The following is a 14,642-nucleotide window of genomic DNA, read 5'->3' on the forward strand; positions in this document are numbered from 1 at the left end:
CTTTAATACAATAATCATCTGTTATATATTGAAATGTGCCATCTTCATCTTTCAGAATATATTTAAACATTTACATTTTATGTGTATATAGTAAGTTTAACTCAATTTTTCATGTGTGGCTGTATCGCCTTTACAATTATGAAGGATGATTTTTGTCTTTCCCAGGAGAAAAGTTGTTCTCCATAGAGGATATGGAAATTGGGTACATAACTTTTTGTGTGTGTATGTGTGGAATGGGGAATAATTTGGGGCTTTTTTTTTTTTTTCTTGAGATGGAGTCTTACTCTGCTGCCCAGGCTGGAGTGCAGTGGCACAATCTCAGCTCACTGCAACCTCCACCTCCTGGGTTCAAGCAATTCTCTTGCCTCAGCCTCCTGAGTAGCTGGGATTACAAGTGTACGCCACCATGCCCAGCTAACTTTTGTATTTTCAGTAGAGACGGGGTTTCACCACGTTGGCCAGAACTAGTCTCAAACTCCTGATCTCAAGTGATCTGCTCTTCTCAGCCTCCCAAAGTGCTGGAATTACAGGCGTGAGCCACCGCACTTGGGCTTTGGGGCATTTTAAAATGATATCAAAGAAAATAAAACTGAAGTGGTTATTTAATCATATAAGTTCCATCCTTCAAACTGTTTGAGAGATTTATTCCTAAATGTTATTATTAGAGAAAATATACAGCAAGGAGATTTTCCCATTATGTGTTCTATATTTCCATCCATGTAATAAATTGAAATACATTCTATAAATATATATATTCTGCAATGTTCCCAATGTTCCCAAAAATCAAGCTTTTATGCCCCTACCATATCTGAAGTCTGTGCTAGTTGCTATGGGGATTAAAAAACCTATATCATATTCTTTCCACCAAGTACTTAACGTTTTAACCATCTTAGTGTCCATCTGTCTATGTCCAGTCATCTACCTATCGATCCATCAACTCATAAATGTAACGTTAGGCTTAAATACATAAATAAACAAAGCGCATAAGAACAATTAGTTGTATAGAGGCTTACAATGGAGATATTGCAGGTTTGGTTCAAGACCACCCCCATAAGGCAAATATTGCAATTAAGCACGTCGCACAAATTTTTGGTTTCCCAGTGCATATAAAACTTATGTTTATGCTATACTGTAGTCTATTAAGCAGGCAATGGCATTATATCTTTAAAATAAAATGTAGGGCCAGGCGCACTGGCTCACACCTGTAATCCCAGCACTTTGGGAGGCCAAGGTGGGATGATTTCTTGAGCCCAGGAGTTCAAGACCAGCCTGGGCAACATAGGGAGAGTGCATCTCTTAAAAAAAAAATTAAATTAGCTGGGCATCCTGATATGTACCTGTGATCCCAACTACTTGAGAAACTGATGTGGGAGGATCACTTGGGTCTGGGAGGTTAAGGCTGCACTGAACTGTGATCATGCCACTGCACTCCAACCTGAGAAACAAAGAAACCCTATCTCAAGAAAATTACAAATGAAAAAAGAAAGCCAGGTGCGGTGGCTCACACCTGTAATCCCAGCACTGTGGGAGGCTGAGGCAGGTGGATCACTTGAGATCAGGAGTTTGAGACTAGCCCTGTCTCTACTGAAAATACAAAAAAAATTAGCCGGGCGTGGTGGTGCACACCTGTAATCCCAGCTACTCAGAAGGCTGAGGCAGGAGAATCGCTTGAACCCCAGAGGCAGAGGTTGCAGTGAGCCAAGACCACACCACTGCACTCCAGCCTGGGCAAGAGAGTGAGACCCTGTCTCGAAAAAAATATATATATGCCTTAATTTTAAAATACTTTATTGCCACAAAATACTAACAATCATCTGAGCCTTTTGTGAGTCATAATCTTTTTGCTGGTGGAAGGTCTTAATGGCTTCTAACTAACCAAGCTGTGGCAATTTTTAAAAATAATACAGCAATGACATCTGCCACATCATCAATTGACTCTTCTTTTCATGAAAGATTTCTCTGCAGCATTCAATGCTATTCGATAGCACTGTACCCAACTAGAACTTCTTTCAAAATTGGAATCAATCCTCTTGAACTCTGATGCTGCCTTATCAACTAAGCTTATGTAATATTCTAAACCCTTTGTTGTCATTTCAGTGTTCACAGCATCTTCACCAGGAGTAGAATCCATCTTAAGAAACCACTTTTTTTGCTCATCCATAAGAAGCAACTCATCTGTTCAAGTTTTATCATGAGATGGCAGAAATTCAGTCACATCTTCAGGCTCCACTTCTATTTCTTGTTCTCTGGCTTCCAACACATCTTTCCAACACATCTGCAGTGACTTCCTCCACTGAAGTCTTGAGCCACTCAAAGTCATCCATAAGGGTTGAACTTCTTCCAAACTTCTGCTCATGCTGATATTTTTACCAACTTGTATGAATCACAAATGTTCTTAACGGTATCTACAACAGTGAATCTCTTCCAGAAAGTTTTCAATTCACTTTGCCAAGATCCCTCAGAGAAATCACTATAGCAGATATAGCCTTTCAAAATTTTTTTCTATAATTCCAGCTTTTATTTTAGATTCAGGGGGTATAGGTGCAGGTGTATTTGTTACATGGGTATATTGTGTGATGCTGAGGTTTGGGGAACAGTTGATCCCAACACCCAGGTACCAGCACAGTCCCTGATATAGTTTGTATATCCCCTCCAAATCTCAGGTTGAAATGTAATCCCCAGTGCTGGAGGTGGGGCCTGTTGGGAGGTAAGTGGATCATGGGGACAGGTTTCACATGAATGGTTTAGCATCATCCTCTTGACACTGTCCTCGCAATAGTGAGTTCTCATGAGATCTGGATGTTTAAAAGTGTGTGGCATCTTCCCTCTCACTCTTTCTTCATCCTGCTCTCTCCATGTGAGATGGCTGCTCCCACTTTGCCTTCTGCCATAATTGTAAGCTTCCCAAGGCCTCCCCAGATGTCAAGCAGGTGCCAGCACCATACTTCCTATAAAACCTGAACAACTGTGAGCCAATTAAACCTCTTTTCCTTATAAATCACCCAGTCTCTGGTATTTCTTTACAGAAGCACAAGAACAGCCTAACACAGAACCCTTTCAACGCTTGCTCCGTTATGGAGATTGCTTCTTTTCTTAAACCTCATGAAGCAACCTCTGCTACCTTCAAACATTTCTTCTGCAGCTTCCTTACCTTTCTCAGCCTTCACGGAACTAAAGAGAGTTAGGGCTTTGCTCTGGATTAGGCTCTGGCTTAAGGAAATGTCATGGCTGGTTTGATCTTCTTCCAGACCACTTCCTCCATATCAGCAATAAGGCTGTTTCACTTTCTTGTCGGTCATGTGTTCACTGGAATAGCACTTTTAATTTCCTTTGCATTCACAACCTGGCTAACTGGTACTAGAGGCCTAGCTTTGGCCTATCTTGGCTTTCAACATGTCTTCCTCACTAAGCTTAATCATTTCTAGCTTTTGATTTAAAGTGAGAAATGTGCAACTCAGAGGCCACCGTGGGTTACTTGGCCTAATTTCAATACTGTTCTGTCTCAGGGAATTAGGGAGGCCTTAGGAAAGGAAGAGAAATGGGGGAGTGACTGGTTGGTGGAGGAGTCAGAACACACACAACATTTATTGTCATCATTTGCCATCTTACATGGGTGCAGTTTGTGGCTTTCCAAGATAATTATAATAGTAACATCAAAGATTACTGATCACAGATCACCATAACAGATATAATAATAACAAAAAGCTTAAAATATTTTGAGAATTACCAAAACTGACACAGAGACACAAAGTGAGCACATGCTGTTAGAAAAATGATGCCAATAGACTTACTTGACAAAGACCTTCAGTTGCAAAAAACCCTCACAAACCTATTTGCAAAAAAACACAATATCTGTGAAGCACAATAAAGCAAAGTGCAATAAGATGAGGCATGCCTGTATATGAAATATATATATACACACATATACATTTATTTATATATAAATTATAAACATACATTTCAGAAAATATAATTGGTGTATAAATATATAAACATATACAGAAATGGTCACATAATCAACATTCTTAGAGAAATCTGATTACTTACTCAGCACGATGGGCTGGAAGTTCATCTGTCTTCTTATCATCTTCTTTTTCTCGAGGATCTTTTAAAACAAAATCAACTAAAAGAAAATTTTAAAATTCTGATAAATAACCTTATATTAACTGTAGTACATTTCCAAGCAATTGCAAAGCTAGTTCTATTAAAATTAACTGTTTAAATTATATTAAAGTTGTTTAATAATGAGCAATTTGTGCATTTATGAACAGAAGAAAATTTTTAAAATCTTACAAGAAAATGTATCATGTCTGTGTCTTTGAGGATATATGTTCTCTTTCTTAACACAGTGTGTCCCTCCTCTTTCATGTGAAAGGAATAATTGCTCTTAATATTACATTTTCCTTTATAGCTATTCCACCAAAAATATTCTTGTTGAATTGAAGGTCAACAATACAGGATAGTAGTAGTTCTATTTCACTGAGAAAAGGTACATACAGTTGGCCCTCTGTATCTGCAGGTTCTGCATCCATGGATTCAACCAACGACGAATCAAAAATATTCAGAAAAAATAACAATAAAAATAACAGACAACAATAAAAATGATACAAATAAAAATATACAGTGTAACAACGATTTACATAGCGCGTACATTGTTTGAGGTAGTATAAGAAATCTGGAGATGATTTAAAGTATACAGGAGGATGTACATAGGTTATATGCAAATACTATGCCATTTTATATCATCTGCAGATTTTGGTATCTGTCAGGGAGGGGAGTGTCCTGGAACCAATCTCCTGTGGATACCAAGGAACAACAGTATTGCCTTGATCTCTTTTAAATTGCATAAGAGCATAAAACAGTCTTGTTATAAAATCAGTAAAGTCAGCTACCTCGCTTCTGTCTTCTATGGTCTTTAACTCACATTTAATTCTAATTCTTCTGCCCATCTTTCAGGAAGCTCTAATATGCAAATCATATGTATTACCCCCTTCCCTACAATCCTTCAGAGACTCTCCTCTACCTTTAAGTGCTCTAAAAAGGCATATAAGGCCCTTCAGATTCTGTCCCCTTCCCCAGATGCACCCTATGCTTTCGCTTCAGAACTGCTTACAAGCCCAGAAGAGCCTCTCATGGGCGTCTGCTATCATTCACACCATTTCCTAGGCCAAGCATGTTCCTGACTAGACTGTTGCTCATCCTTCAAGACTTAGTTTAGGCTCCTCCAGAGTCCTTCCTAACAAGTTAGAGATGACCTCTTCCCTCTTACAGTGTATCTTCTGTTTCTTTCCTCTTTGGACTTATTACTTTGCTTTATATTTAGTTATTTGTCTATCTCCCTCATTACACTATGAACTCTGAGGGCAGGGATTAGGCTTTTTATTTTTATATCACCAGGATACTCCATAGAAGTCATAAATACAATGAATGTCCTCCACCAATAAGGGTCCCCACATTACTCCAAAGCATTATTATTTCTCCAACTTTGAACACAGCATCCGTCATACTAGGTTTACTATCACAACCAACTGGAGACACTTTTTTTAAAGTACAAATTCCAAGGCCCTGACTCCAGGGATTTTAATTCAGGTGGGGCCAGAAGTCAGTATTTTTAAAACAGTTCTGATAATCAGTCAGCCTTAGGATCTGTTTGTCTGTACCATGGGTTAACAAATTATTTATGTAAAGGGTTAGACTGTAACTATTTTCAACTTTGTGGGCCACAAGGACTCTGTCACAACTGCTCAATTTTGCTCTTGTAGCTCAAAAGCAGCCAGATTTGTAGATAACATGCAAATGAATTAGTGTGGCTATGTTCCAATAAAACTTTATGAAAACAGGCAGTGGCCAGATTTGCCTGCAAGCTATAGTTTGTCAACCTTTGGTCTACTGCAACAATTTTGTATTAATCACATTCTAATTTGTGACATCAGTAATACTAATGTTCATTGTTAATGCTTACACTTTTAGGTAATTATTTAAATATGTATGTTTTGTCTCATGTCTACACCAAAAGATCCTGGAATGAAGAGACCATCTTAAAGGGAGAGACTATCTCCTAAATGCCTAATGTCTTGCATAAATTAGACACTCAATAAATATCTTGAGGGATTGAAATTAATGCTTTATAATTTTCTTCAGTGCTATCCTTTGTGGCGGGGATATATCCCTACAAATAGAAATAGAATTATTTTTTGTAATACTACATTAATGGAATTTGCCTAAGATCTTAAGTAATATAACAGCAATGTAAGAAATGGCATAATTATAATATTGTGACTAGTTTCAAGTATAGGTATTAATTATTAATACAAAAATTATCTTTAATGAGACACATATTCAAATTAAAAATCAAAGCATAATACCAATTTACCTATGGATTTCTTTACACTAAGAAGATAATCCTCTCTCATTTCATCAGATAACGTAACTATGCTGTCAGTGAAGACTTTCAGATGTTGTGGGACTAAATCCAGTACATGTTCTAGCCAAGAATCTTCCATTGGGGCTACATGGTCTGTATCAATTCCATGGTGAATATAATAGTAATATCTCTACGAAAAGAAGATAGGAAAAATGTAGATGTTTAACAAAAGAAGTATGTTTATCAAAAATAAAACTACCAAGCAAAATTCAAGTTTTAGGAGAACAAAGTATTTATAAAGCACAAAAAAGTATTTGGTACAATTCACATAGGCATTATTTGAGATCTCCTAAATGTTACAAATGTGTATTTTCATGAAAACTAAAACTCTTATCTCAGTTAATAACTATACTGTAAAACATCAAGTTATATTACCAAATATATGATGTACTTAACAGAGTCCATGCTGAATTAGTGTTTTGTTAATTTTTAAAAATTATTTGTTAGTTTTTGTCTTTTTATTATTATCAGAAGTAGATCTTAAAAGCTGTAAGCAAATCAGTATCTGTATATATTAATTCCAGAAATATTATACAATAGGATTTAGGACATTTCCAACTGGCCTATTAATATTCCATACTATAATTTTATAGCTGCTATTGTGTGTGTTCATAAAATATTCATTTTAAAACAAGTTATTATTTCTATAATAATGAACATTTAACTTCAATATATGTTCACAAATTTTTACATGTCACTTATTAGAAAAAATTTAAATGTCAAAATACTTTTGAATTAGCAGAGTTGTCTTTGATATTTACATTTTAAAAAATTATTATGTATTTAAATACTTGAAGAATTACTATTCCTAAAGCACGTTAATATGCCTTGTAAAATATACATTATATATTTATTACAGGATAATTTCTCATTACAAAATTAAGGCATGTAAAGCTATACATGACTGAAGGTGGCTTTAATATGGAGAGCAGGTAGATTTGAAATTTTTTTAAATTGTGGTCTTAGGTGGCAAGGGAGAGAATGATTTCTTCTATAAATCCCATAGTGCCTTTTTATAGAACTCTGTATTTATTCCTATGTCCACAGAGTTTCACAAAGGAGGAACACAGAGTGATCTCAAAAGTATAAAATTATCTTCAAGAGTTTCTTTCATTTTCAATTATACAGACAAAAGAAATAGCCAGTTACCAAGATGTCTTTCTCTATAGCAGAAGCAGTCGGTTTTGGAATTGTGCTTCCATCAGGGACAGCTGAGTCTAAGTCAGCATCTTGTTGCCTAAGAAAACGATAAACATACTATTCAGAAGTAGATAAGGGGCAGTTAGAACATAAAACAATGGATATAAGAACACCAGGACTATTTTCTATTAAATCATAAGGAAAAATGAATTGTTGAACATTTTACAAACAGTATACACATTTGTTTGGTGTTATATTCCTCTCCAAATACTTTATTCATAGAGAGACAATTATATTGGAAGTTACTTGCAAGAACTATTCAGAAATCACACCCTTCTTGATGGCCTTTACTTATTCTTCCTCATTACTCAAGAATCAAGCTCTCTCTTCTTTGAAATTATAAAGGAACACTCTTGCATTATTCCTAAAATATGCCTGGTTATTTATAAATATGAGTTTTAAAAAGAACACTGATGGAAAGTACTTTAAACACAGTTTTGCAGAAGACACAGACACATTCTTCAAAAGGCCGTTTCTCAGATTTCTATAGACATACAAGTTAGCAATCAGTGACATGGAAGCTCTTATGTGCCTATGTATTTATTATGGGGTATGTGTTCATATAATACAATAATATTTGTAACTATAATTCAATTCAAAATATATGCCAAATATGAGCCACATTTTGTGACATGTTCTGGGGCTGCACTGGGCAGAAAGGCATAGTTCACATTTTCAGAAAAATAAGCTGTTCTGGGATAGCTTTAACCTCTTTATAATTGACTGTATCATTCTCTGCATCTCAACTTCATCTAAAATGGATACAGGTCAGTGATGCTGTATAATTAAGTACACCTTCCCACTAACTGCCCAGTGAAGGGAGACTCGAGGTTCATTGAGTATATCTGAGATACCATACCAAAGTGGGTACCCAGAATAGATCTTCTAACTTATTTATCTTTTGCAAATCCAGGAATCCAGTGTTTTGTGAATTTTACATATTCTTTTCAATTATATGGACAAGATAAAAGAGTCAAGGCTTTGGGTAATGTCTCAGTTTAATTCAATACATAGCTAGTGATCAATAAATGTTAAGTGAGGGAATGCAAGTATGAAAGTAGTAGAAATCCTCAAGTATTTAGTACATGGAGAGAAAAGGGTTGATTATCCTAACTATAAATATAATCTCATTACATTGTTGACTATACAGAAGAGAACTCAAGAGTAACGTATTTCAGGAATCAGGAAATTTGGGTTCAGATTCTGCCACTATAAAGCATATGACCTCAGTAACTGTTTTTTTGTTTGTTTGTTTTATGGCAGAAATGCTCATCCTACCTACCTTGCTGAATTCTAAGAATCAAACAAACCTCTCTGTGTGAATAATGCCTGCCTAGAAAGATGCAGCAGGGCAAGGGTGAGTGAGGAGGTAGAAGTTTGGTGGTTGTAGGAATGGCTGTAGAAGTTCTTCCAGTCAGAGTGAAGATTCTTTCAGCTCTAAAACTCCATGATTCTATCATTCTAGGGCCAGCAATTACTATTGCTCCTCACCGAGAGCAATAATAATAGCAGCTTTTTATTGATTACCTACTCAGGCCCTCAATAGTTTCACATATATTATTTACAATCCTCACACCTCTTGTTAAAGAAGACAATGACATAATTATTCCTATTTCACAGATGAAGAAACTGAATGTCAAAGAGGTTTAAATAACCTCCCCTTGGTCATACAGCTAATTAACTATGAAAGGAAGAATTTGCCCTTCAATATGTGCTTCCAAACAGCCATGCTTATTCCAATCAGAAATAAAACAATCAATAGAGGAGACATGTGGCCTGGGTACAGAGAAAATATGATGTACTTTATTTCTCAAAAATGAAAAGAACTATATTGATTTTTTTCTCTTTACAAAATCAGTAGAAGCTTTTGGTTCAAGGTGGTGGCATGAGCATCCCTTTTTTAAACTGCCCTAAAAAAAATGGTAGTGAAATAATTTTAACCCATTAATTGTGAAGAAACTAAAAGAAAATTCATCAGCTAAGGAGATATTTCACAAATTTCTGGAATCTGAAAAGGAGAATATATTAGTCCGTTTTCACACTGTTGATAAAGACACACCTGACACTGGGCAATTTAAAAAAGAAAGAGGTTTAATGGACTTACAGTTCCATGTGGTTAGGGAGGCCTCACAATCATGGCAGAAGGCGAAAGCCACTTCTTACATGATAGCAGAAAGAGAAATGAGAGCCAAGGGAAAGGGGTTTCACCTTATCAAACCATCAGATCCCATGAGACTTACTCACTATCATGGGAATAATACGGGAGAAACCGCCCCCATGATTCAATTATCTCCCACTGGGTCCCTCCCACAACATGTGGTAATTATGGGAGTACAATTCAAGATGCGATTTGGGTGGGGGCACAGAGCCAAGCCATATCATTCTACCCCTGGCCCCTCCAAACCTCATGTCTTCACATTTCAAAACCAATCATACCTTCCCAACAGTTTCCCAAAGTCTTAACTCATTTCAGCATTAACCCAAAAGTCCACAGTCCAGAGTCTCATCTGAGACAAGGCAAGTCCCTTCCGCCTATGAGCATGTAAAGTCAAAAGCAAGCTAGTTATTTCCTAGATATAATGGGGGTACAGGTATTGGGTAAATACAGTCATTCCAGATGGGAGAAACTGGCCAAGACAAAGTGGTTACAGAGCCCATGCAAGTCCAAAATCCAGCAGGGCAGTAAAATTTTAAAGCTCCAAAATGATCTCCTTTGACTCCAGGTCTCACATCCAGGTCATGCTGATGCAAGAGGTGGGTTCCCATGGTCTTGGGCATCTCTGCCCTGTGGCTTTTCAGGGTACAGCCTCACTCTTGGCTGCTTTCACAGACTGGTGTTGAGTGTCTGCAGCTTTTCGAGGCAAATGGTGCAAGCTGTCAGTGGATCTACCATTCTGGGGTCTGAAGGACAGTGGCCCTCTTCTTACAGCTCCACTAGGTGGTGCCCCAGTAGGGACTCTGAGTGGGGGCTCTGACCCCACATTTCCCTTCTGCACTGCTATACCAGAGGTTCTCCACAAGGGCCCTGCCCTTGCAGGAAACTTTTGCCTGGGCATCCAGGCATTTCCATACATCTTCTGAAATCTAGGTGAAGGTTTCCAAAGCCCAATTCTTGACTTCTGTGCACTTGCAAGCTCAACACTACATGGAAGCTGCCAAGGATTGAGGCTTGCACCCTCTTAAGCCATGGCCCAAGCTCCACGTTGGCCCCTTTCAGCCACAGCTGGAGCGGCTGGGACAAAGGGTACCAAGTCCCCAGCCTGCACACAGCACGGGGACCCTGGGCCTGGCCCACAGAACCATTTTCTCCTGGGCTTCTGGGCCTGTGATGGGAGGGGCTGCCGTGAAGACCTCTGACATCCCCCGGAAACATTTTTCCCATTGTCTTGGGGATTAACATTTGGCTCCTCGTTACTTATGCAAATTTCTGCAGCTGGCTTTAATTTCTCCTCTGAAAATAAGATTTTTTTCCTATCGTATTGTGAGGCTGCATATGCACTGCATCTCTTATGAAACTGAATGCCTTTAACAGCACCCAAGTCACTGCTTGAATGCTTTGCTGCCTGGAAATTTCTTCCACCAGATACCTTAAATCATCTCTCTCAAGTTCAAAGTTCTACAAATCCCTAGGGCAGGGGCAAAATGCCACCAGTCTCTTTGCTAAAACATAACAAGAGTCACTTTTGCTCCAGCTCCCAACAAATTCCTCATTTCTGTCTGAGACCACCTCAGCCTGGATCTTATTGTCCACATCACTATCAGGCTTTTGGTCAAAGCCATTCAACAAGTCTCTAGGAAGTTCCCAACTTTCCCACATTTTCCTATCTTTTTCTGAGCCTTCCAAACTGTTCCAATCTCTGCCTTTTACCCAGTTCCAAAGCTGCTTTGACATTTTCACGTATCTTTTCAGCAACACCCCACTATACTGGTACCAATTTACTGTATTAGTCCATTTTCATGCTGCTGATAAAGACATACCCGAGACTGGGCAATTTACAAAAGAAATAGGATTAATAGAACTTACAGTTCCACATGGTTAGGGGGGTCTCACAATCATGGCAGAAGGCAAAAGGCACTTCTTACATGTGGTGGCAAAAGAGAGAAATGAGAACCAAGTGAAACGGGTTTCTCCTTATCAAACCATCAGATCTCCTGAGACTTATTCCTTACCACGAGAACAGTATGGGAGAAACCATCCCCATGATTCAATTATGTCCCACCAGGTCTCTCCCTCAACATATGGGAATTATGGGAATGCAATTCAAATGAGATTTGGGTGGGGACACAGAGCCAAACCATAAAGGAGAGGACAGATGAAACAGAGTTTAAAACACCACAGCCCAAAACTCATACAGGAAGGAAAACAATCTGCCTGGGAGACCACTAGAAAAGGTTCTGGTATCAGGGTTGGCAGATACCAAAGGAGAGAATGAGTAGGAAGGCTGAAAACAAGGAGGTTATCTGAACAGCTTTCTGCCAACAAATTACATAAAAAGAATACATTCCCAAAAGGCAAAAAAGGATCAAATATGACCCAATAAACAACAGAAAATCTGAATAGATCTGTATCAAGTACAGTAATTGAATTAGTAATTAACTTTCCAACCAAGAAAAGTTCAAGTCCAGATGGCTTCACTAATGAATTTGATCAAACACGGAGGAAATAATACCAATTCTACACAAATTCTTTCAGAAAATAGAAGAGGTAAAAACACTTCCAAACTCTTTCTATGAGGCCATTAGTGGTCTGTTATCAAAGCCAGACGACAATATCACAAGAAAACTACAGGGCCATATCATTCATGAATATAAACTAAAAAATCCCTAACAAAATACTAGCAAATCAAATCCATCAACATATTAAAAGGATTACACACAATGACTAAGTGAGAGGAATGCAAGGTTGCACTAATATATAAAAAGCAACTAATGTAATATATCACATTAATAGAATAAAGGACAAAAACCAAACAATCACCTCAATAGACACAGAAAAAGCATTTAACAAAAATCCAGGATTCATTCATGATAAAATCTCTCAACAAATTTGGAAAGGAAGTGATAAAAGGTATCTATTTCTTTTACATATTTTTTGAGCCCACGTTGTGTTATTTTTTCATTTAATTATTTAATATGTAATTTAACTGTAAATTGACAATTTATAGTTGTATATGATTATAAGGTAAAAAGTAGTGTTATGATTTATGAATACAATGCGGAATAATTAAAGCTAATTAACATATCCATCACCTCAAATACTTAACACTTTGTGTGGAGAATTTATGAAATTTACTCTCAAAGATTTTGAAATGCACAATACATTTACTAAATTTACCATGCTGTGCAATATGTTTTAAAGAAAAAACAAAACTTACCCCTGTCTAAGTCTTTGTAGCCTTTAACCATCATCTCCCCATTCCCCCTGCCTCCCTCCAGCCTCTGGTAACAACCATTCTACTCTCTGCTTCTTTTAGTTCGAGTATTTTAGATTAAACATATGAGAACATGCATATTTGTCTCTCTGTACCTATCTTATTTCACTTAGCATAATGTTCTTCAATTCCATCTAAGTTAAATGACAAAATTTCCCTTTTTTAAGGCTGAGGTGTATTCCATTGTGTATATATACCACATTTTTTTTATCCATTCATCTGCTGATGGACAGTCAGGTTGATTACATAACTCAGCTATTATAAACAGTGCTGAAATGAACATGGGCATGCAGATGTCTCTTGAACATACTAATTTCAAATATTTTGGGTGAATACCCAAAAATGAGATTGCTAGATCATATGGTAATTCTATTATTAGTTTTTTGACAAATATTCATACAGTTTTCCATAATGGCTGCACTAATTTACATTCTCATCAACACCGTACAAGGGTTCCTTTTCTCCACAAAGTGTCTTAAAAACCTACAACATTTCACATTAATGTGAAAATCTGAATGCTTTCTCCCTTAGACTAAGAATTCCACTCTCACCAATTCTTTTCAATAATACACCAAAGGACCTAAGAAGTGCAAAAAGGATATAAAAAGAAAAGCATCCAAGTTGGAAATGAAGAAACAAAATTGTTTTTACTTGCATACAGCATGATCGTATGTATAGGAAATTCTAAGGAATTTTAAAAGCCCTAAAATAAGTAAGTTTAGTAAGGTCTCAAAAATGTAAGGTCAACAAGAAAAAATCAATTGATTTTTCTATATACTGGCAAAGAACAACCAGAAAATAAAATTCAATAATTTCATTCACAATAAAATTTTTAACGGGATTACATTTTTTAAAAAAAGGGCAAGATTTCTACACAAAAATGTATATAAAGTGCTGAGAGCAACCGAAGATCTAAATAAGTGGAGAGAAATAACACGTTCATGGACTAGGCAACTCAATATTACTGAAATGACAATTCTCCAAAAATTCATTCATAGTCTCAACGCAATGCTTTCTAAGTCCCAGTAGGCATTTTTCCTTTGCAAAATCTGACAAGCTGATCTCTAAATGTATGTAGAAATGCAAAAGACCTAAAACACCCAAAATAATTTTGAAAAAGAAGAATAAATTTTGAGGGCTTAAACTATCTAATTTCAGAACTTACTATGAAGCTAAAGTAATCAAGACAAGTATGGTACTGGTGTAAAAATAAACATATAGATCAATGGAACAGAAATAGCCCCTCGTATATGGTGAAATTATTTTCCACAAGTATGCCAAGGTAATTCAAGGGATTAGGGGTTGAAACATTTGAACATTTATATGCCAAAAAATTGAACATCAAACTGTACCTTACACCATAGACAAAAATGAAGTTGAAATGTGTCATGCATGTGAACATAAGAGTTAAAATTATTTTTAAAAACCTAGGCCAGGCACAGTGGCTCATGCCTGTAATCCCAGCACTTTGGGAGGCCGAGGCAAGTGGATCACCCAAGGTCAGGAGTTTGAGACCAGCCTGACCAACATGGTGAAACCTCATCTCTACTAAAAATACAAAAATTAGCTGGTTGTGGTGGTGCACA

At 37.0% G+C, this 14,642-nt stretch overlaps 1 protein-coding gene across 1 annotated transcript in view; it reads right to left on the minus strand.

The window, feature by feature from the left end:
- The window catches only part of DNAH7 (dynein axonemal heavy chain 7), a 336,427-nt gene that overhangs the window by 287,528 nt on the left and 34,257 nt on the right, over positions 1–14,642 (minus strand). The window contains exons 6-8 of the mRNA XM_024243333.2: positions 7,574–7,661; positions 6,374–6,554; positions 4,048–4,123 (exon numbers count right to left, since the gene is read on the minus strand). Of these exons, the coding sequence (XP_024099101.2) occupies positions 4,048–4,123; positions 6,374–6,554; positions 7,574–7,661 (345 nt within the window). The remainder of the gene's footprint in view (positions 1–4,047; positions 4,124–6,373; positions 6,555–7,573; positions 7,662–14,642) is intronic.

Source organism: Pongo abelii, chromosome 11 (genome assembly GCF_028885655.2).
Source record: "Pongo abelii isolate AG06213 chromosome 11, NHGRI_mPonAbe1-v2.0_pri, whole genome shotgun sequence".
Lineage (NCBI taxonomy): Eukaryota > Metazoa > Chordata > Mammalia > Primates > Hominidae > Pongo > Pongo abelii.